Source organism: Bombina bombina, chromosome 1 (assembly GCF_027579735.1).
Source record: "Bombina bombina isolate aBomBom1 chromosome 1, aBomBom1.pri, whole genome shotgun sequence".
NCBI lineage: Eukaryota > Metazoa > Chordata > Amphibia > Anura > Bombinatoridae > Bombina > Bombina bombina.
The window spans coordinates 561101547-561126379 of NC_069499.1; the positions used below are offsets into that span (position 1 = coordinate 561101547).

The window sequence follows — 24833 nt, forward strand, 5'->3', positions numbered from 1 at the left end:
CTGGGGGGGCGGAGCCTGGGAGGGACTATATGGACAGCTCTTGCTGTGTGCTCTCCTTGCCTTTCCCTGTGGGGGAGGAGAATATCCCACAAGTAATGGATGACACCGTGGACCGGACACACCGTTGGAGAAAGTAATTTATCAGGTAAGCATAAATTCTGTTTTTTAAACAATAACATTTTTGGTGTTTACTATCCCTTTAAGTTTTGCCTTTTGTCCAAGGTGGTTTCTTCTGATAAAATCAATTGTGATATTATTGTTCTCTGTTTTTGTCCTAATCCAAAGTATTCTAAGGGAGGAGCTTCTCCGTTATTTAGATGTTGTCAGAGCTTTGAAGTTCTATTTTGTAGGCTACTAAGGATTCTTTGACTATCTTTTGAACTTGTTTATTATTTTTTCTGGTTTCAGAAAGTGTCAGATGGCTGCTGTCATTTTGTTAGCCTCTTGGTTAAAGCTTTTTTCATAAAGCTTACTTGGCGGTGGGTCAGTTTCCTTCTGCATGGATTACTGTCCATTCTACCAGACCAGTTGCTACTTTAAGGACCTTTCAGAATTAGGCCTTTGTTGATTAATTTTGAAAGGCAGTTTTTTTGGCCTTCCTTACATATTTTTTCTAAATTCTACCATTTTGATGTTTTTGCTCCTTCTGAAGCAACTTTTGGTAGGTCAGTCCTTCAGGCAGCTGTTTCTGGTTATTTGATATTTATTGTTTATATTTATATATATTTTCTGCATGAAAAACTTAAAAAAAAAAAAAAAAAACACAACAAAAAAATGTCATCCATAGTATTTGGAATAGTATGTCTGGTCCCTCTCCGATTACTTGTGGACTCCACTGCTTGGGCATTAATTCCCAGGGGTAATGGATCATGGACTTTCACCATCTTTATAAAAGAAAGTATAATTTATGCTTACCTGATAAATTAATTTTTTTCATGGTGTTGAGAGACCAAGAGGTTTTTTTTCTATTGTGATTTTTTTTCTGGCGGCAGTTTGAATATGTACCTCTCATTTCCCTGCTCCTTTTTATTGATGCTATTTTCTTTTCCTATCCTTTTCTCTTCTAGCTTGGCTATACGTCAGACTAGTTTCCAGTAAGGTGGGAGGGGATTTAAGGACTCTGGGAGTATTGGGATCTTTGCCTCCTCCTAGTGGCAAAGAGTATAATTCCCAGGAGTAATGGATTGTGGACCCTCACCACCATGAAATAAATGAATTAATCAGGTAAGAATAAATTAGATTTTCTGCAGCCCTTCCTCCTTCAAATGAAAAGTACACTAATGCTCCATTAATTGAAAAATAATTCCTCAGCTTGCCTTTTAAAGCAATGGAATCTGTTTCTTTTTGTCTTCGCCTTGTACATATCTTTGTGCTGAAAATGCAGCGAACATGAGATTTTGCCTCAGTGTTAGATGGGATGGAGAGTGGCAACAAGTGCCGCTCTATGTCCATTTTTCCCCCTTTTAAAATTCTTCCTGCTTTATGTAAATTTGAGAGATTTTACGTACTGTATGTATATATTCCCCTGCCTTTTTATAATTGGAACATGATGCATATTTGCAGGATACTTTGACTTTGATATTGGAATAGAATGTTTAGCACAAATGTAAATGTTTTCTTAACTCACCTCTCTTCTGATGGCCCTGCTCTAATTCTATTGTGCTGCTATTTCTTTTCCTACTTTTTCACAGGGTTATAGAATTAATAATGTTCCTCAATAAAATAAAATTGATTTATATGTGAATTGATAAACCTATTGGTAAAGTTGTCAGTGGAACGTATATTATGCCTTTGTTACATGACACTGATTATCTAGTTTAGTCTAATACTAGTCTGCAAACTTTGCTCCTAACTTCCTTCATAAATTTATTCGTCTTTCTAGATGTTTACACAGTTTGTCCAGATCTGTGCAGCAGCTTCGGACGAGCTTTCAAGATCATGCAGTTTGGAAACCTTTAATGAAGGTAAATGAACATATTCAGTAATATTGTTCAAAAGCTTGTTAAACTATGATACAATTGTTCTTCACATAGAATAATGTGTTCTATTTATTCTTGAAGGGACAGTCTACTCCAGAATTGTTATTGTTAAATAAAATATATAATCCCTCTATTACCCATTCCTCAGCTTTGCATAACTTACACTGTTCTATTAATATGCTTTTTACTTATATGCTCTGACAGAATGCCGAAGCATGTTCCGAGTTCAGCCGAGCGCAGATACGCTCCAGAGTGCTCTGTTTAAATCAGAGCCTCCGGTACTGCAACCACCTCTGGGAACCTAACCTTGGGTCCCAGCCTTCACGTCTTCTAGTTCCCTGTTTGGGAAATACTCTATCGAATCTATCTATCAAATCTAATCTATTTATCTAATCTATCTATCTAATCTATCTCGTGGCTGGACTGTTATCCAACGGCCACTTGTCCGGCCATGGTTATCACCTTGTATCTAAGCCTCTGCAGATGGTGCCCTTATTTTAATTCTTTTGACAGACATGCATTGTAGCCAATTGGTGCGGACTTCTAGGCAACTCCACAGGATTGAGCAAAATTTTTGACTAGACTGTCCCTTTAAGTGCAAATATAATGTAAATATAATGCTATTCACAGACTTTGCCTCCCTATGAAGGTGGTGAAGCAAGAGGTGCTTGATTTTCTTCTGTGAAAGGTGCTTCTAAGCATTTTGAAGCCCAATTCCTCTGAGTACAGTGTTTGTCAGAGGGATGTGAAGGGAGTATTGCCTGTTGATTAAGTGGTTTCACCCATGGGAAATCCTTTCAAAGGCTCCCTGTAATTGGTCGTAGGGATTCATTCCTTGCCTCCCTTTTCAGACCAACGTTCTACTCCTATACCATGGCTAATGTGGCTGCTGCTTCAACTTTTTGGTTGGATAGTTTACCATGGCAGGTAGATCATTATGATTTGACCAGCATTGTTCTTTTCTTCTATAAGGTACGACGAATCCACGGATTCATCCTTTACTTGTGGGATATTATCCTCCTGCTAACAGGAAGTGGCAAAGAGCACCACAGCAGATCTGTCCATATAGCTCCTCCCTTAGCTCCACCCCCCAGTCATTCTCTTTGCCTACTCTAAGTACTAGGAAGGGTAAAGTGAAAGAGGTGATAAAATATTAGTTTTTAATTTCTTCAAGCAAGAGTTTTTTAACTATAGAGTTACAAAACAATATTGACTACCTTATTTCAAATACTACTAGAACGAGTTCTCCAGCAGGCTCTGATTTGTTAATGCCGTTATATTTCACTAAGGCACTATATATTATTACCATAAGCGATAGTTAAACTTAACTACAGCTTTAATATCAATACTTACACACTACAATTAGAAAGTCTTTAGTGTGAATGCAAGCTCACTTAAGGTAATCAGTGAATATAACAAAAATGACTGCTTGGCTGAGATAAACTAACAAAAAACGTTCTGCTTACTATCTATAAGTGTGACAACCAAATAAGGATAACACTTAAATTGATATTTTCAAAAAAACTTTGTATATTACCAAAAGATCATCCAACAGTGATAACACCTAAGCACCATACTATACTGATTGCAAGTGGTTTCTTATACTTTATATAATAACTTATAAAACATGAATGGTTATACTGTATGAGACTGCAACAAATATATTCTAAATGCCAAAATAAGGCGCTAAATATTTACTATTCAAATAAGTCCCATCCAAAATAACTCTCAAGCGATATCAACTTTATTATATTAAAAGTGTTAATCCACAACTACCTTTATTGAATATTATAATTTCAAGACTACTAAATATAGATAAAGGTAACACAGAGGGTTGGATTCAATCCGCAGTAAACATATTAGCACCACTTTATATTCAGTAAAAATATACCTAAACATGGATATAATATGCTGCACAGAAAGACATACTAAGATACATTAAATATTCTTGTAACGGATTACTCCCTAATTTGGGCACACTTACAGACATCATTAAGTGCTACTTTTACCATCAGCACTAACAATAATTAATTGTGTGACAGTTCCTGAACTTCATAAAACTATAACATTGAGTTCACTCTAATATAGAGTCAACTAACAATCGACCCAAATCTGGGCACACTCACAAGTCACCCCATAAAAAGTGCATGGTATATAAGCACACTTACGGTCTAAGTCAAGAAAATTAAACTATAACCACTCCAAAAAGGAGTCTTTTGTAACTCTGTAGCCCACCCTAATTCTGGCCAGTGACTTGTTTATTACGTACTAGCAATACTGATATTGATAAGAGTTTCTTTGTGTTTTTAAACTGCACACACGTACACTATGATTTTATATAATTTAGGTTAAGAATAAAAGTTATGTTTTAACACAAACCTTCACCCCAAGTTCTTTTCAGCCCTTTGAGGTGTTCAACATATATTAAGGGGTACAGAAGTGCTAAAAAAGTGCAACCTTGGAATCCCAATCTCTTGGAATTCAAACCCCAGTTTATAAATTTACTTTTGCTTCAGCATGCTAATCATTTCATTTGTGATGCTATATTTGACATTATTAAGATTGATGTTAAATCTATGTCTTTAGCTATTTTAGCCAGAAGAGCTTTATGGCTTAAATCTTGGAATGCTGACATGGTGTCTAATTCTAGATTACTATCTCCATCTTTCCAGGGTAAGAATTTATTTGGTTCTCAATTAGATTCTATTATTTCCACTGTTACTGGTGGGAAGGGAGTTTTTTTACCTCAAGATAAAAAAAATATCTAAGGGTAAATTTAAGGCTCCTAATTGTTTTCGTTCTTTTTGTCAGAATAAGGAATAAAAGTCTACTCCTTCCCCTAAGGCCTCTGGTTCCAATTGGAAACCATCCTCAAATTGGAATAAAACCAAGCCTTATAAAAAACCAAATCCAGCCCCCAAGACTGCATGAAGGTGAGGCCCTCAATCCAGTTCAGCTGGTGGGGGAAGAATTAAATTGTTTCAGGAAATTTGATCAGGTTCTGTTCAGAATCAGTGGATTCAGAATATTGTGTCTCAAGGGTATCAAATAGGATTCAGAATAAGGCCTTCTGTGAGAAGATTATTTCTTTCTCATATTCCAACAAATCCTGTGAAAGCTCAGACTTTTCTGAAATGTGTTTCAGATTTAGAGCTTTCAGGGGTGATTGTTCCGGTTCCTCTACAGGAACAAGGTTTGGGGTTTTATTCAAATCTATTCATTGTCCCAAAAAAAGAGAATTCTTTCAGACCAGTTTTGGATCTGAAACTTTTAAATCGTTTTGTTAGAGTCCCAACTTTCAAGATGGTGACTATATGGACTATTCTGCCTTTTGTTCAGCAAGGGCATTTTATGTCCACAATAGACTTACAGGATGCTTATCTTCATGTTCCAATTCATCCAGATCACTATCGGTTTCTGAGATTCTCTTTTCTAGACAAGCATTACCAGTTTGTCGCTCTTCCATTTGGCCTAGCGACAGCTCCAAGAATCTTTTTGAAGGTTCTCAGTGCCCTTCTATCTGTAATCAGAGAGCAGGGTATTGCAGTGTTTCCTTATTTGGACGATATCTTGGTACTAGCTCAGTCTTTTCATTTAGCGGAATCTCACACAAAACAACTAGTGTCATTTCTTCAAATGCATGGTTGGAGGATCAATTTACAAAAGAGTTTCTTGATTCCTCAAACAATGGTAATCTTTTTAGGTTTTCCAGATAGATTCAGTGTCCATGACTCTGTCTTTAACAGACAAGAGGCGATTTAAATTGGTTTTAGCTTGTCTAAACCTTCAGTCTCGATCATTCCCTTCAGTGCCTATGTGCATGTGTCAGGGTTTTTTCCCTGTTTTGTTTGCCATGTGCTGCTGGCAGCCATTTTACTCACCTCTCTTCCTGACTATGGTGCATTGTGGGGGATGCTGCTCATTTCCTGCACTTCCTTTCATGGTCAGACTGGTGTGCATCATCTGTGTGAGACAGGATGCAGTATCAGAATTGTGATGTCATCACTTATTATTTAAAGGGCCTGTGTTCAGTATGCTTTGCCTTTGTGTTGTCTCAGACCTGTTTGTGAGAGTTCCTGTGTATTACCTGGCTGCCTGACGTCCTTCCTGGTTCCTGATCCCTGGCTTGTTCCTGACTCTGCTGTTTTCCTTGTTCCTGATTCTGGCTCGTCTGACTATTCGCTTTGGCTCCTAACTTGGCTCGTCTGACTACCAGCTCTGGTTTTGACTCCTGGCTTGTTATTTGACTTGTGGACTTTTTATTATTTTTTGCTATTAATAAAGGTGTGATTATTTTTGCACTTCTCGTCTCAGTCTGATTCCTGGCACCCTGACAGCATGGAAGTTTTAGGTCTTATGACTGCAGCATCGGACGCGATCCCCTTTGCTCGTTTTCATATAAGACCTCTGCAGCTTTGCATGCTGAATCAATGGTGTACGGATTATACTCGGATATCACAGTTGATAAACTTAAATCCCAGCATTCAACTCTCTCTGTCTTGGTGCTTAGACCATCATTGGATTATTCAAGGGGCCTCTTTTGTTGGCCTTTCCTGGACTTTGATCTCAACAGATGCAAGTATGAAGGAAGTATCTTGAATACTTTTTTGGGCAGAGTCCAACTCTTGTCTAATTTCTGTGATTCATATTCCAGGAGTAGACCATTGGGAAGCAGATTATCTAAGTTGTCAGACTTTGCATCCAGGGGAGTGGTCTCTCCATCAGGATGTGTTTCATCAGATTGTTCAGATGTGGGGTCTTCCAGAAATAGATCTGATGGCCTCTCGTTTGTACAAGAAACTTCCCAGATATCTTTCCATATCCAAGGATCCTCAGGCAGAGATGGTGGATGCTTTGACAGTTCCTTGGTTTTACCAACCTGCTTACATTTTTTCACCTCTAGTTCTTCTTCCAAGGATGATCTCCAAGATAATATTGGAATAATCTCATGTGTTTCTGATAGCACCTGCATGGTCTCACAGGTTTTGGTATGCAGATCTTGTTCGGATGTCCAGTTCCCAGCCTTGGCCACTTCCTTTAAGGCCAGACCTTCTGTCTCTAGGGCCGTTTTTCCATCAGGATCTCAAATCTCTAAATTTGAAGGTATGAAAATTAAACGCTTAGTTCTTAGTCATAGATGTTTCTCTGACTCAGTAATTGACACTATGTTATATGCTCGTAAGTCTATTTCGAGAGAGATTTATTATCAGGTTTGGAAAACCTATATTTCATGGTGCTCCGTTCATAATTTTTCTTGGCATTCTTTTAGAATTCCTCTGAGTTTACAGTTTCTTCAGGAGGGTTTGGATAAGGGACAAATCTCTGCTCTTTCTGTTTTATTTCATAGAAAGATTGCTAAGCTTCCTGACATTCACTGTTTTGTTCAGGCTTTGGTTCGTATCAAACCTGTTAAGTCTATTTCTCCACCTTGGAGTCTTAATTTGGTTTTAAGGATTTGCAGGCTCCTCCTTTTGAGCCTATGCATTCTTTGGATATTAAACTACTTTCTTGGAAAGTGTTATTTCTTTTGGCTATCTCTTCTGCTAGAAGAGTTTCTGAGTTATTGGCTCTCTCTTGTGAGCCTCCTTATCTGATATTGCATCAAGATAAAGCGGTTTTACGGACTTTGTTTAAATTTTTGTCTAAAGTTGTGAATTCTAACAACATTAGTAGGGAAATTGTTGTTCCTTCTTTGTGTCCTAATCCTAAGAATTCTCTTGAGAGATCTCTTCATTCTTTGGATGTGGTAAGAGCTTTGAAATACTAAGTTGAAGCTACTAAGGATTTCAGAAAGACTTCTAGTCTATTTGTTATTTTCTCTGGTTACAGGAAAGGTCAGAAAGCCTCTGCAATTTCTTTGGCATCTTGGTTGAAACTTTTGATTCACAAGGCTTATTTGGAGGCGGGGCAGTCTCCGCCTCAGAGAATTACAGCTCATTCTACCAGATCAGTTGCCACTTCTTGGGCTTTTAAGAATGGAGCTTCAGTTGATCAGATTTGCAAAGCAGCAACTTGGTCTTCTTTGCATACATTAACTAAATTTTACCATTTTGATGTATTTGCTTCTTTAGAAGCAGTCTTTGGTAGAAAACTTCTTTAGGCAGCTGTCTGATTCCTTTTGCCTATGATTTGAGTTTTTTGAAATTTAAGAAAACTTATTCATTCTTTTGATTTAATTTTTTCAGCGGAAGTAGCTGTTGTTATTTTGTCCCTCCTCCTCTAGTGACTCTGTGGATTTCCACATCTTGGGTATTGTATCCCATACGTCACTAGCTCATGGACTCTTGTCACTTACATGAAAGAAAACATAATTTATGTAAGAGCTTACCTGATAAATTAATTTCTTTCATAGTGGCAAGAGTCCATGAGACCCACCCTATTTTTTGGTGGTTATGATTGTTTTGTATAAAATTTAGTGACAAGTGGGTATTATAGACAGCGCAAAAAATAGGGGTAAGGCTAGTGAGTTCAAAGGGTCTTCCTCAACAAACCCCTAATAAGTATCTAGGTAGAAACGATTTGGGAAGAACCCACAAGCGCCTTCAAAAGGCTAAATACCCACAAAAATGGAAACAGTCTGATATCATAAAAAAAAGATATATTTATTTGTGAAAACACAAAAAAAGTTTTTTTGTATTTTGGATAAAATAAGATAAGAACAGGTTTTCTTAATAAAACTTATATTTCACTCAATCCCCAAAACTAGACACTATAAGCATATTCAGGTTGGCCAACCTAGGTTAAAACTTAATCACTAGTATCATTCTATCTAAAAGCATAAGCATATAAATCCACAATATGGTTATATCTCAATATCACATATATAAAAGGTTCAATACAGCACGGAGATATCAATTTTTCAGCAGTATTTCGATTTGTGAGTAAAGTCTCTTTGACTATAACAATCAATTTCCTTTACTAATATTGCAGTTTTGGTACATGGATTTCTGTTACATCGATTTGTGTTACCGCAGTTCCAATGATAGTGGTGTCAGTAGCAATCAACAACTAATACCAATTTTGAGCTTTAAGGCGGTACCTTAAGTCCATGGACAAGTGCACTTGTTCGTTGGTTACCTTGTATGTTCCGTGAAAAAGGTAAAGAAGTCTGTCGGATAGATTTTCTCCTGGCCGGTTATGGAGCCGTCTGAATCCTCTCAGCGTTTTCCCGCTGTGCGAGCAGAGACCGCGCCTTCTCCAGAAGGGGCTCTGATTGGCTCACTTGTTTGGGGGAGTCTCCTCTTTAGTAGGTAATGACGGCTCTGCGGCTGTGTTCCCTCGTCGATCTGTTTACTCCTGGTCGTATGAAGATACAAGCAACGCGTTTCCGCTGAATCTGATCAGCCTTTATCAAGCTAACTCTCCATACTCTTAATCCAGTATAAATAGCCTTGTCTGGCCTCCAATTGGCTCCCTCCAATTAACTGTTTGTTATAGTTTTAAAATGGTGTATATGACATCAGATGAGATATTTAATAAAAAACACACAAAATAAATACATATATACATTGCTCTCTAAGTTTCTCTAATCAGACTATTTAACATTATAGAGTCTTTTAGTTTGGGCATTTAGATCATTTTTATATTTAGTTGTATAGCGGTGTTTCTACACCTTAGGAATAAACTAAAGCGCTTGTTAGCACTTCTCTTGGGTTTAGTTAGATACTTTACTTGATTCCAATAGTTGGTGGGTATTTGTGCTTGATCACACTCATTTTTGTGAAAACGTACTTTGCTACAGACAGCAATTATAATAAATAAAATAGCATTTTCTAGCATGTATATACTTGATTACAACCTAGCAGTGTTGATGGGCCTTCTCTAAAGCCAGAGAGGAGTATATGTCAGATTTAAGAGATATTAATTGGATTAAATGTTTAAGAAACAATTTAAACTGAAATCCTGATTTAACCCTTTAGGTTTTAATGTTTGGAGTTCGAAGATCCACTTTGCCTCTTTTTGTAAGAGTGCATGTGATAGATTACCCCCTCTCTTTTTTTTCATTTAATTTGGTTATTGCTGTGAAGTTTAAATATTTCAAGTTGTTATTACAGCACGTTCTAAAATGTTTTGCTACCGGAAGATCTTTGTTCCTCTCTTTTTCAGAGTTTTCTATAGCGTTCAAATGCTCTCTTATTCTCTCTCTTATTGTTCTTTCCGTCTCTCCTATATATTGTTTTCCACATTTTTTACATGTTATTAAATATATGGCATTTATATCCACACATCTAATTGTCTCCTTTATTTTGTATTCTCTTTTTGTGTTAGTGGATATAAATGTTTTGGTTTTATTTGCATTTTTACAAGCCTTGCATGTTATGCACGGGTAGAAGCCTTGCAACTTATCCCCTAGCACGCCTCTAACGGTGTTGCAATTGTTTTGTTTGTAAGTGGGTGCCAATTTGCTTTTTAAGTTCTTTGTCTTTTTATATACGAATTTCGGATAATTTGGAAGTTTTTCACCTAGGTGGGGATCTGATTTCAAAATCTTCCAATGGGATCTTATTATTTTTTTCTAATTTTAACCTATCCTCACTGTATTCAGTTACAAAGGGCAAGAACATTTCTTCATTAGATGCATTCACTGGTGAAGTTTTTTTTAGGTTTATATTGCAATATATATTTTCTCTCTAATTCTTTAACCTTAACTCTTTCTATTTCTATTTTTTCTTTAGAATACCCTCTATCAATAAATTTATTCTTTAAAATCACAGACTGGCTCTCATAGTCTTCTGCTTCTTTACAGTTTCTTTTTAAGCGCAGAAATTGACCCATTGAGATGTTATCTTTCCATCTTTGGAGGTGACAGCTGGTTTCGTGAATAAAATTGTTGGCATCTACTTCTTTAAAAAACGTTTTCGTTGTTACTACATTATTTCTTATGTTGATTTCCAAATCTAGATAATGTACTTGCACTTTACTAATATCTGCTGTGAATTTTAAATTTTGATTATTAATATTCATACTGTCAAGACAATCTTGTAGATCTTCTGTACTGCCCTTCCAAATGAAAAACAGATCATCTATAAATCTTTTATAGATGATTGTTATTTCTATAAGGACTTTCATTCACGAAATGTGTTTCCCAATCTCCCATGAACAGATTTGCGAAACAGCTATGGGCACTAAATTTGCCCCTAGCTACGCAAATCTGTTCATGGGAGATTGGGAAACACATTTCCTGAATGAAAGTCCTTATAGAAATAACATAATCATCTATAAGACATTTATAGATGATCTGTTTTTCATTTGGAAGGGCAGTACAGAAGATCTACAAGATTGTCTTGACAGTATGAATATTAATAATCAAAATTTAAAATTCACAGCAGATATTGGTAAAGTGCAAGTACATTATCTAGATTTGGAAATCAACATAAGAAATAATGTAGTAACAACCAAAAAGTTTTTTAAAGAAAAAGATGGAAAGATAACATCCCAAGGGGTCAATTTCTGCGCTTAAAAAGAAACTGTAAAGAAGCAGAAGACTATGTGACCCAGTCAATGATTTTAAAGAATACATTTATTGATAGAGGGTATTCTAAAGAAAAAATAGAAATAGAAAGAGTTAAGGTTAAAGAATTAGAGAGAAAAGATATATTGCAATATAAACCTAAACTTCACCAGTGAATGCATCTAATGAAGAAATGTTCTTGCCCTTTGTAACTGAATACAGTGAGGATAGGTTAAAATTAGAAAAAATAATAAGATCCCATTGGAAGATTTTGAAATCGGATCCCCACCTAGGTGAAAAACTTCCAAATTATCCGAAATTCGTATATAAAAAGACAAAGAACTTAAAAAGCAAATTGGCACCCACTTACAAACAAAACAATTGTAACACCGTTAGAGGCGTGCTTGGGTATAAGTTGCAAGGCTTCTACCCGTGCATAACATGCACGGCTTGTAAATATGCAAATAAAACCAAAACCTTTATATCCACTAACACAAAAAACATAATTTATGTAAGAACTTACCTGATAAATTAATTTCTTTCATATTAGCAAGAGTCCATGAGCTAGTGACGTATGGGATATACATTCCTACCAGGAGGGGCAAAGTTTCCCAAACCTCAAAATGCCTATAAATACACCCCTCACCACACCCACAATTCAGTTTAACGAATAGCCAAGAAGTGGGGTGATAAAAAAAGTGCGAAAGCATATAAAATAAGGAATTGGAATAATTGTGCTTTATACAAAATCATAACCACCACAAAAAAAGGGCGGGCCTCATGGACTCTTGCTAATATAAAAGAAATGAATTTATCAGGTAAGTTCTTACATAAATTATGTTTTATTTCATGTAATTAGCAAGAGTCCATGAGCTAGTGACGTATGGGATAATGATTACCCAAGATGTGGATCTTTCCACACAAGAGTCACTAGAGAGGGAGGGATAAAATAAAGACAGCCAATTCCTGCTGAAAATAATCCACACCCAAAATAAAGTTTAACGAAAAACATAAGCAGAAGATTCAAACTGAAACCGCTGCCTGAAGTACTTTTCTACCAAAAACTGCTTCAGAAGAAGAAAATACATCAAAATGGTAGAATTTAGTAAAAGTATGCAAAGAGGACCAAGTTGCTGCTTTGCAAATCTGATCAACCGAAGCTTCATTCCTAAACGCCCAGGAAGTAGAAACTGACCTAGTAGAATGAGCTGTAATTCTCTGAGGCGGAGTTTTACCCGACTCAACATAGGCAAGATGAATTAAAGATTTCAACCAAGATGCCAAAGAAATGGCAGAGGCTTTCTGGCCTTTTCTAGAACCGGAAAAGATAACAAATAGACTAGAAGTCTTTCGGAAAGATTTAGTAGCTTCAACATAATATTTCAAAGCTCTAACAACATCCAAAGAATGCAACGATTTCTCCTTAGAATTCTTAGGATTAGGACATAATGAAGGAACCACAATTTCTCTACTAATGTTGTTGGAATTCACAACTTTAGGTAAAAATTCAAAAGAAGTTCGCAACACCGCCTTATCCTGATGAAAAATCAGAAAAGGAGACTCACAAGAAAGAGCAGATAATTCAGAAACTCTTCTGGCAGAAGAGATCGCCAAAAGGAACAAAACTTTCCAAGAAAGTAATTTAATGTCCAATGAATGCATAGGTTCAAACGGAGGAGCTTGAAGAGCCCCCAGAACCAAATTCAAACTCCAAGGAGGAGAAATTGACTTAATGACAGGTTTTATACGAACCAAAGCTTGTACAAAACAATGAATATCAGGAAGAATAGCAATCTTTCTGTGAAAAAGAACAGAAAGAGCAGAGATTTGTCCTTTCAAGGAACTTGCGGACAAACCTTTATCTAAACCATCCTGAAGAAACTGTAAAATTCTCGGTATTCTAAAAGAATGCCAAGAAAAATGATGAGAAATACACCAAGAAATATAAGTCTTCCAGACTCTATAATATATCTCTCTAGATACAGATTTACGAGCATGTAACATAGTATCAATCACAGAGTCAGAGAAACCTCTTTGACGAAGAATCAAGCGTTCAATCTCCATACCTTTAAATTTAAGGATTTCAGATCCTGATGGAAAAAAGGACCTTGTGACAGAAGGTCTGGTCTTAACGGAAGAGTCCACGGTTGGCAAGAGGCCATCCGGACAAGATCCGCATACCAAAACCTGTGAGGCCATGCCGGAGCTACCAGCAGAACAAACGAGCATTCCTTCAGAATCTTGGAGATTACTCTTGGAAGAAGAACTAGAGGCGGAAAGATATAGGCAGGATGATACTTCCAAGGAAGTGATAATGCATCCACTGCTTCCGCCTGAGGATCCCGGGATCTGGACAGATACCTGGGAAGTTTCTTGTTTAGATGGGACGCCATCAAATCTATTTCTGGAAGTTCCCACATTTGAACAATCTGAAGAAATACCTCTGGGTGAAGAGACCATTCGCCCGGATGCAACGTTTGGCGACTGAGATAATCCGCTTCCCAATTGTCTACACCTGGGATATGAACCGCAGAGATTAGACAGGAGCTGGATTCCGCCCAAACCAAAATTCGAGATACTTCTTTCATAGCCAGAGGACTGTGAGTCCCTCCTTGATGATTGATGTATGCCACAGTTGTGACATTGTCTGTCTGAAAACAAATGAACGATTCTCTCTTCAGAAGAGGCCAAAACTGAAGAGCTCTGAAAATTGCACGGAGTTCCAAAATATTGATCGGTAATCTCACCTCCTGAGATTCCCAAACTCCTTGTGCCGTCAGAGATCCCCACACAGCTCCCCAACCTGTGAGACTTGCATCTGTTGAAATTACAGTCCAGGTCGGAAGAACAAAAGAAGCCCCCTGAATTAAACGATGGTGATCTGTCCACCACGTTAGAGAGTGTCGAACAATCGGTTTTAAAGATATTAATTGAGATATCTTTGTGTAATCCTTGCACCATTGATTCAGCATACAAAGCTGAAGAGGTCGCATGTGAAAACGAGCAAAGGGGATCGCGTCCGATGCAGCAGTCATAAGACCTAGAATTTCCATGCATAAGGCTACCGAAGGGAATGATTGTGACTGAAGGTTTCGACAAGCTGCAATCAGTTTTAGACGTCTCTTGTCTGTTAAAGACAGAGTCATGGACACTGAATCTATCTGGAAACCCAGAAAGGTTACCCTTGTCTGAGGAATCAATGAACTTTTTGGTAAATTGATCCTCCAACCATGATCTTGAAGAAACAACACAAGTCGATTCGTCTGAAATTCTGCTAAATGTAAAGACTGAGCAAGTACCAAGATATCGTCCAAATAAGGAAATACCACAATACCCTGTTCTCTGATTACAGACAGAAGGGCACCGAGAACCTTTGTAAAAATTCTTGGAGCTGTAGCTAGGCCAAACGGCAGAGCCACAAACTGGTAATGCTTGTCCAGAAAAGAGAATCTCAGGAACTGATAATGATCTGGATGAATCGGAATATGCAGATATGCATCCTGTAAATCTATTGTGGACATATAATTCCCTTGCTGAACAAAAGGCAAGATAGTCCTTACAGTTACCATCTTGAACGTTGGTATCCTTACATAACGATTCAATATTTTTAGATCCAGAACTGGTCTGAAGGAATTCTCCTTCTTTGGTACAATGAAGAGATTTGAATAAAACCCCATCCCCTGTTCCTGAACTGGAACTGGCATAATTACTCCAGTCAACTCTAGATCTGAAACACAATTTAGAAATGCTTGAGCTTTTACTGGATTTACTGGGACACGGGAAAGAAAAAATCTCTTTGCAGGAGGTCTCATCTTGAAACCAATTCTGTACCCTTCTGAAACAATGTTCTGAATCCAAAGATTGTGAACAGAATTGATCCAAATTTCTTTGAAAAAACGTAACCTGCCCCCTACCAGCTGAGCTGGAATGAGGGCCGCACCTTCATGTGGACTTAGAAGCAGGCTTTGCCTTTCTGGCTGGCTGGCTTGGATTTATTCCAGATTGGAGATGGTTTCCAAACTGAAACTGCTCCTGAGGATGAAGGATCAGACTTTTGTTCTTTGTTGAAACGAAAGGAACGAAAACGATTATTAGCCCTGTTTTTACCTTTAGATTTTTTATCCTGTGGTAAAAAAGTTCCTTTCCCACCAGTAACAGTTGAAATAATAGAATCCAACTGAGAACCAAATAATTTGTTACCCTGGAAAGAAATGGAAAGTAGAGTTGATTTAGAAGCCATATCAGCATTCCAAGTCTTAAGCCATAAAGCTCTTCTAGCTAAAATAGCTAGAGACATAAACCTGACATCAACTCTGATAATATCAAAGATGGCATCACAGATAAAATTATTAGCATGCTGAAGAAGAATAATAATATCATGAGAATCATGATGTGTTACTTGTTGCGCTAAAGTTTCCAACCAAAAAGTTGAAGCTGCAGCAACATCAGCCAAAGATATAGCAGGTCTAAGAAGATTACCTGAACACAGATAAGCTTTTCTTAGAAAGGATTCAATTTTCCTATCTAAAGGATCCTTAAACGAAGTACCATCTGACGTAGGAATAGTAGTACGTTTAGCAAGGGTAGAAATAGCCCCATCAACTTTAGGGATTTTGTCCCAAAATTCTAATCTGTCAGATGGCACAGGATATAATTGCTTAGAACGTTTAGAAGGAGTAAATGAATTACCCAATTTATCCCATTCTTTGGAAATTACTGCAGAAATAGCATTAGGAACAGGAAAAACTTCTGGAATAACCACAGGAGATTTAAATACCTTATCCAAACGTTTAGAATTAGTATCAGGAGGACCAGAATCCTCTATTTCTAAAGCAATTAGAACTTCTTTAAGTAAAGAATGAATAAATTCCATTTTAAATAAATATGAAGATTTATCAGCATCAACCTCTGAGACAGAATCCTCTGAACCAGAAGAGTCATCAGAATCAGAATGATGATGTTCATTTAAAAATTCATCTGTAGGGAGAGAAGTTTTAAAAGATTTTTTACGTTTACTAGAAGGAGAAATAACAGACATAGCCTTCTTTATGGATTCAGAAACAAAATCTCTTATGTTATCAGGAACATTCTGCACCTTAGATGTTGAAGGAACTGCAACAGGCAATGGTACTTTACTAAAGGAAATATTATCTGCATTAACAAGTTTGTCATGACAATCAATACAAACAACATCTGGAGGAATAGCTACCAAAAGTTTACAGCAGATACACTTAGCTTTGGTAGATCCAGCACTAGACAGCGATTTTCCTGTAGTATCTTCTGACTCAGATGCAACGTGAGACATCTTGCAATATGTAAGAGAAAAAACAACATATAAAGCAAAATTGATCAAATTCCTTAAAAGACAGTTTCAGGAATGGGAAAAAATGCCAAAGAACAAGCTTCTAGCAACCAGAAGCAATGAAAAATGAGACTTAAATAATGTGGAGACAAAAGCGACGCCCATATTTTTTAGCGCCAAATAAGACGCCCACATTATTTGGCGCCTAAATGCTTTTGGCGCCAAAAATGACGCCACATCCGGAACGCCGACATTTTTGGCGCAAAATAACGTCAAAAAAATGACGCAACTTCCGGCGACACGTATGACGCCGGAAACGGAAAAGATTTTTTTGCGCCAAAAAAGTCAGCGCCAAGAATGACGCAATAAAATGAAGCATTTTCAGCCCCCGCGAGCCTAACAGCCCACAGGGAAAAAAGAGTCAAATTTTTGAAGGTAAGAAAAAATGAATTATTCAAATGCATAATCCCAAATATGAAACTGACTGTCTGAAAAATAAGGAAAGTTGAACATTCTGAGTCAAGGCAAATAAATGTTTGAATACATATATTTAGAACTTTATAAACAAAGTGCCCAACCATAGCTTAGAGTGTCACAGAAAATAAGATTTACTTACCCCAGGACACTCGTCTACATGTTTGTAGAAAGCCAAACCAGTACTGAAAAGAGAATCAGTAGAGGTAATGGTATATATAAGAGTATATCGTCGATCTGAAAAGGGAGGTAAGAGATGAATCTCTACGACCGATAACAGAGAACCTATGAAATAGACCCCGTAGAAGGAGATCACTGCATTCAAATAGGCAATACTCTCCTCACATCCCTCTGACATTCACTGCACGCTGAGAGGAAAACCGGGCTCCAACTTGCTGCGGAGCGCATATCAACGTAGAATCTAGCACAAACTTACTTCACCACCTCCATCGGAGGCAAAGTTTGTAAAACTGAATTGTGGGTGTGGTGAGGGGTGTATTTATAGGCATTTTGAGGTTTGGGAAACTTTGCCCCTCCTGGTAGGAATGTATATCCCATACGTCACTAGCTCATGGACTCTTGCTAATTACATGAAAGAAAGAGAATACAAAATAAAGGAGACAATTAGATGTGTGGATATAAATGCCATATATTTAATAACATGTAAAAAATGTGGAAAACAATATATAGGAGGGACGGAAAGAACAATAAGAGAGAGAATAAGAGAGCATTTGAACTCTATAGAAAACTCTGAAAAAGTGTCAGCCGTTTAGGAATCAGTCCGGGATGCAACCCAACTGCTAGCGTGAATAGAAAACACACGCTAGCACACTGAGAAATAACCAGGACGTGACCCACTCAGGAAACAGATGAGAATGGTAACAAAAATAATTGTTCCAGTATGCAAGGAAGCCACAAAGGAAAAAACGTCCCTTTAAGCAGGTTAGAAAAATACAAAGATAATGCTCTTATTTGCAGTTTTGAAAATGTCCCTTAAAGCAGGCTTGTAACAAAAAGGCAAAGTTCTCTCTTGCAGCTTGAAAAAGTAAAAGACCCTTTAAGCAGGTTTGCAACAAACAGAAAGGCAAAGTTCTCTTTTGCAGCTTGTGAAAGTAAATGTCCCTTTAAGCAGGCTTATAACAAACAGAAAGGCAAAGTTCTCTTTTGCAGCTTGTAAAAGTAAATGTCCCTTTAAGCAGGTAGTAATATTTATCCAAGAAAAGATTGTGGAATAAGGCATAAGCAAGGTCAGGCAGGCAGTAGTCGGCATCCAAACATCAGTAGTAAGAATAAGGCAAAAGCAAGGTCAGGCAGGCAGAAGTCGGTATCCAAATAACAGTAGCAGGGTTAAGGCAAAAGCAAGGTCAGGCAGGCAGAAGTCGGTATCCAAACATCAGTAGAAGGGTTAAGGCAAAAGGCTTGGTCAGGCAGGCAGAAGTCGGTACACAAGAATATAAAACAGTATTTGGTATGGTACTCACAAACTCCAAGGGGAACAAACAAACGGGCCCCGAGTAAGATCTCCCGCCGTGGTTTAAAGGCAGGAGCGGCAACGTCATCAGAGGGGTGTGTCGGAGGAAGCGTCACGTTGCTAAGCAACGTGACGTCATTCACTCAGAGAAGATCCGGGAGCCGCTGTGACACGGCGATGAACGGACAAAATCATGACAGCACCCCCCTCCTCAAGGACCCCTCCGGGGGACAGGACCAGGCCTATCAGGATGAGTCTTGTGGAAGGCCTTGATTAAAGTAGGAGCATTTACCTGATGAGCCGGTTCCCAAGATCGTTCCGTGACTGGATAACCTTTCCAATGAATGAGATAATACAATTTCTTGCCACAAAGCTTGGAATCCAGAATATGGCTGATCTCAAACTCAGGGTGTCCATGCACAAATAGAGGTGGAGGTTTAGAAAAAGGTTTAGAATACCTGTTAGTCATCACAGGTTTTAGAAGAGAAACGTGGAATACCGGATGGACTTTGAGAATCTTGGGTAAAGCCACCCGATAAGCAGTGGAACACACCTGACCCAGTATTCGGAAAGGACCCACGTATCGTGGTCCCAATTTGTTAGAAGGTTGTTTCAGGCGAAGAAAACGAGAGGAAATCCAAACTTTATCACCAGGGCGATACTTGGGAGCCTTCTTCTGTCGAAGATCTGAAAAGAACTTGTAACGTTTAGAAGCTACAGAAAGGATACGATGTATTCTCCGCCAATGTCGAGTTAATCTTCGGGCAGTAAGATCAGAAGCAGGATTCACTGTGGAAGAAGTATGCAAAGGAAATGTTCTGGGCTGATATCCGTAAGCCGCATGAAAAGGAGAGGTCTGAAGGGAGGAATTGTACCGGGCATTATGAGCCAATTCAGCCAAAGGAAGGTAAGAAGTCCAGTTAGAGTGATAATGATCCACATAATGTCTAAGATATGTTTCAAGACACTGGTTTACCCTTTCAGTCTGGCCGTTAGATTGTGGATGATGAGAAGTAGACAGAGATATTGTAGTTCCAAAATGTTTACAAAGTGATCTCCAATATCGAGAAACAAACTGTACCCCTCTATCTGAAACAATATCTAGAGGAAATCCATGGATTCTTACAATATGTGAAATAAAAAGTTCAGAGAGTCTTTTGGCAGATGGTAATCCTGGTAAGGGTACAAAATGAGCAGTCTTAGTGAACCTGTCGACCACCACCCAAATAGTATTGTTTCCAGCTGACAAGGGAAGGTCGGTAATGAAGTCCATGGATACATGAGTCCAAGGCTGATGAGGTATGGGCAATGGTTGGAGCAACCCTGAAGGAAGTTGGCGAGGAGTTTTGTTCATGGCACATTGTGTGCATACTGAGACGTAATCTTTAACATCTTGAGAGAGAGTAGGCCACCAGACATGCTGTTTGAGATTTCGAGTGGTAATACTGATGCCAGGATGTCCAGAAAGGGGACTATCATGAGCCCAAAATAGAATCTTGGAACGAAGGCGTTCAGGAACAAAGAGTAAACCATCGGGAGGTTTACAGGACAAAGGAAGATTCCTTTGAGCAGACTGTAAATCTTGTAACCAAGAAGTTGTTAGCTGGGCTATGACTTCATGAGGTTGGAGAATGGTACCAGACTCAGGAACTGGGGTATCTTGAAATTGTCTGGAAAGGGCGTCTGCTTTAATATTTTTTGAACCAGGTATGTAAGACAAATTATAGTGAAACCGGGAGAAGAATAATGACCAGCGTGCTTGCCTGGAATTCAATCGTTTGGCCGTTTGAAGATAAAGAAGGTTTTTATGATCAGTGAGTATGGTAAATGGCAAAGAAGTACCTTCCAGCCAATGCCTCCATTCATCAAGGCCATTTTGATGGCAAGCAACTTTTTATTCCCTACGTCATAGTTAAATTCAGAAGGAGTGAATTTTTTAGAGAAAAAAGCAACAGGATGAATCCTTCCAGTCTCCGGTATTCGTTGAGACAGAACAGCTCCAGCAGCAACAGAGGAAGCATCAACTTCCAGGATAAACTGAAAATCTGGATTTGGGTGACGGAGAATAGGTGCAGAGGAAAAAGCTTCTTTGAGAGACTCAAAAGCTTCTATAGCCTCAGGAGGCCATCTTTTACAGTTTTGTCCTTTTCTAGTGAGAAAAGTAAGGGGAGAAGTAATAGTAGCAAAATCCTTGATGAACTTCCTGTAGTAATTGGCGAAGCCCAGAAAACGTTGTAAAGCCTTCAAAGAATCAGGTCTAGGCCAATCCAAGATGGCAGAAAGTTTAGTAGGATCCATTTCAAATCCAGATGCCGATATTACATAACCCAGAAAGGGTATGGATTTTTGATGGAAAGAACATTTCTCCAGTTTAGCAAACAGATGGAAATCTCTTAAACGTTGAAGTACTTTCTTGACGTGGTGCACATGATCTTGGTGGTTCTGAGAAAAAATTAAGATATCGTCAAGGTATATGATGACAAAGATATTCAAAAAATCACGAAAGATCTCGTTTACAAAATGTTGGAAAACCGCCGGAGCATTGCATAGCCCGAAAGGCATGACCAGATATTCGTAATGCCCAAATCGAGTGTTAAAAGCAGTCTTCCACTCATCTCCTTTGCGTATACGGATCAGATTGTATGCACCACGTAGATCAAGTTTGGTGAATATGGTGGCTCCCTGAAGATAAGTAAAAAGTTCAGGAATAAGGGGTAGAGGATAACTGTTCTTGATGATAATCTGATTTAATCCTCTGTAATCAATACAGGGTCTTAATCCGCCATCCTTTTTTCCTACAAAAAAGAAACCAGCCCCTACAGGGGAAGAGGAGGGTCGAATAAATCCTCTAGCCAAATTGTCTTTAATATATTCTTCCAAAGCCATGTTTTCAGGTTTAGAAAGTGGATATGTCTTGCCTCGAGGATAGGTAGCCCCGGGAAGGAGATCAATGGGGCAATCAAAAGGGCGGTGAGGAGGAAGACGTTCAGCTTCTTTTTTGGAGAAAACATCCACAAAGTCATGATAAGGCATAGGTAGGGAGTCCGGAGTTTCAATAGTGAGAGCAATAGTGAGTGGTAACTTGGTGATCTTTTGAAGACATTTAGTCTGGCATGTAGATCCCCAGGAGGTGAGTTCACCGAAAGTCCAAGAAAAAGTAGGATTGTGAACTTGGAGCCAGGGTAGTCCCAAGATAATGGGAAATTGAGGAGTGGGAATGACATCAAAACAAATTGTCTCGGAATGAAGTATTCCTACGGTGAGAAGTAAGGGTTGAGTAGCAAACTGAATATATCCAGAACCCAAAGGATCTCCACTGACCGTAGAGACTGAAATTGAATACTCTTTCTTTAGTAAGGGTATAGAGTGAGTAGAGACGAATGTAGAGTCAATGAACACTCCTCCAGCACCAGAATCGATAAGAGCTTGGGTATGAATCTTACTATGTCCAATTTGAAGGGTTACTGGAACAAAAAGTTTCTTGTATAGGGAATGACAACTGTTTTGGCTTAACTCAGTTCCCTGGACTAGAGTTAAGCCCTGGCTTTTACTGGCCTAGTAGGACAATCCCTTAATAAATGCCCTTTAAGGCCACAGTACAGACACAAGCCAAGAGTCCGTCTTCTCAAGCGTTCAGTCTCAGTTAATTTTATACTTCCCACTTCCATGGGTTCAGCCTGATCAGGAGTAGGAGAGGCAGGAGTGACTGGATTAGAAAAACGAGGAGCCAAACGAAAAGGAGTTCGAGTTGAAGACCTCTGTGTTCTATCCTTTTCTTGTTGGCGTTCACGAAATCTGGCGTTGAGACTGATACAAAGATTTATTAAGGCTTCCAAGGATTCTGGAAGTTCCCGATACACCAATTCATCCTTGAGACGCTCAGAAAGTCCTTTACGAAAAGCGGCTCTAAGTGCTCCCTGATTCCAAGTAGTTTCAGAGGCAAGGGTGCGGAACTCAATAGCGTATTGAGAAACTGGTTGACTACCTTGACGTAAATCCAAGAGAGTGGCTTCAGCAGCGGATGACCTTCCAGGTTTATCAAATACATTTGAAAACATAGAGAGAAATGTATCAACATCCAAAAGTATAGGGTCATTCTTTTCTAGCAAAGGTGATACCCAAGCCAAGGCTTTTCCTTTCATTAAGGAAATAAGAAATGTGATTCTAGAAGAGGGAGTAGCAAAAAGAGTAGGGCTATTCCGGAAATGGAGACGGCATTGATTCAAAAAGCCTCTACATTCTTCAGGATTCCCATCATATTTATCCGGAAGAGGTATCCTGGGACTCAGTTGTACCTGAGACTGATTGTTAGGAATCGAAGGAGGTAATGCCTCAATAGGATTAGGATTGGGATTAGGATTGGGAGGTGCAGTAGCAACCAAATTTTGTAATAGAGCAGTTATTTGATCAAGTTTAGTGTCCAGAGACTGCAAGTGGGTGGCATGAGATCCCAATAGCTGTCCCTGGTGAGCCACGGCCATGGATAATTCAGTGGGGTCCATTTTTGTGGCCCGTTTGTAATGTCAGCCGTTTAGGAATCAGTCCGGGATGCAACCCAACTGCTAGCGTGAATAGAAAACACACGCTAGCACACTGAGAAATAACCAGGACGTGACCCACTCAGGAAACAGATGAGAATGGTAACAAAAATAATAATTGTTCCAGTATGCAAGGAAGCCACAAAGGAAAAAACGTCCCTTTAAGCAGGTTAGAAAAATACAAAGATAATGCTCTTATTTGCAGTTTTGAAAATGTCCCTTAAAGCAGGCTTGTAACAAAAAGGCAAAGTTCTCTCTTGCAGCTTGAAAAAGTAAAAGACCCTTTAAGCAGGTTTGCAACAAACAGAAAGACAAAGTTCTCTTTTGCAGCTTGTAAAAGTAAAAATCCCTTTAAGCAGGCTTATAACAAACAGAAAGGCAAAGTTCTCTTTTGCAGCTTGTGAAAGTAAATGTCCCTTTAAGCAGGCTTATAACAAACAGAAAGGCAAAGTTCTCTTTTGCAGCTTGTAAAAGTAAATGTCCCTTTAAGCAGGTAGTAATATTTATCCAAGAAAAGATTGTGGAATAAGGCATAAGCAAGGTCAGGCAGGCAGTAGTCGGCATCCAAACATCAGTAGTAAGAATAAGGCAAAAGCAAGGTCAGGCAGGCAGAAGTCGGTATCCAAATAACAGTAGCAGGGTTAAGGCAAAAGCAAGGTCAGGCAGGCAGAAGTCGGTATCCAAACATCAGTAGAAGGGTTAAGGCAAAAGGCTTGGTCAGGCAGGCAGAAGTCGGTACACAAGAATATAAAACAGTATTTGGTATGGTACTCACAAACTCCAAGGGGAACAAACAAACGGGCCCCAAGTAAGATCTCCCGCCGTGGTTTAAAGGCAGGAGCGGCGACGTCATCAGAGGGGTGTGTCGGAGGAAGCGTCACGTTGCTAAGCAACGTGACGTCATTCACTCAGAGAAAATCCAGGAGCCGCGGTGACACGGCGATGAACGGACAAAATCATGACAAAAAGAGAGGAACAAAGATCTTCCGGTAGCAAAACATTTTAGAACGTGCTGTAATGACAACTTTAAATATTTTAACTTCACAGCAATAACCAAATTAAATGAAAAAAAGAGAGGGGGTAATCTATCACATGCACTCTTTCAAAAAGAGGCAAAGTGGATCTTCGAACTCCAAACATTAAAACCTAAAGGGTTAAATCAGGATTTCAGTTTAAATTGTTTCTTAAACATTTAATCCAATTAATATCTCTTAAATCTGACATATACTCCTCTCTGGCCTTAGAGTAGGGCCCATCAACACTGCTAGGTTGTAATCAAGTATATACATGCTAGAAAATGCTATTTTATTTATTATAATGGCTCTCTGTAGCAAAGTACGTTTTCAAAAAAATGAGTGTGATCAAGCACAAATACCCACCAATTATTGGAATCAAGTAAAGTATCTAACTAAACCCAAGAAAAGTGCAAACAAGCGCTTTAGTTTATTCCTAAGGTGTAGAAACACCGCTATACAACTAAATATAAAAATGATCTAAATGCCCAAACTAAAAGACTCTATAATGCTAAATAGTCTGATTAGAGAAACTTAGAGAGCAATGTATATATGTATTTATTTTGTGTGTTTTTTATTAAATATCTCATCTGATGTCATATACA

General features: G+C 38.5%; 1 protein-coding gene across 1 annotated transcript in view; it reads left to right on the top strand.

The window, feature by feature from the left end:
* The window catches only part of ARMC8 (armadillo repeat containing 8), a gene marked incomplete in the record, with an annotated part of 400143 nt that overhangs the window by 228115 nt on the left and 147195 nt on the right, over positions 1-24833 (top strand). The window contains 1 exon segment of the mRNA XM_053698755.1: positions 1883-1964. Within this exon segment, the coding sequence (XP_053554730.1) occupies positions 1883-1964 (82 nt within the window).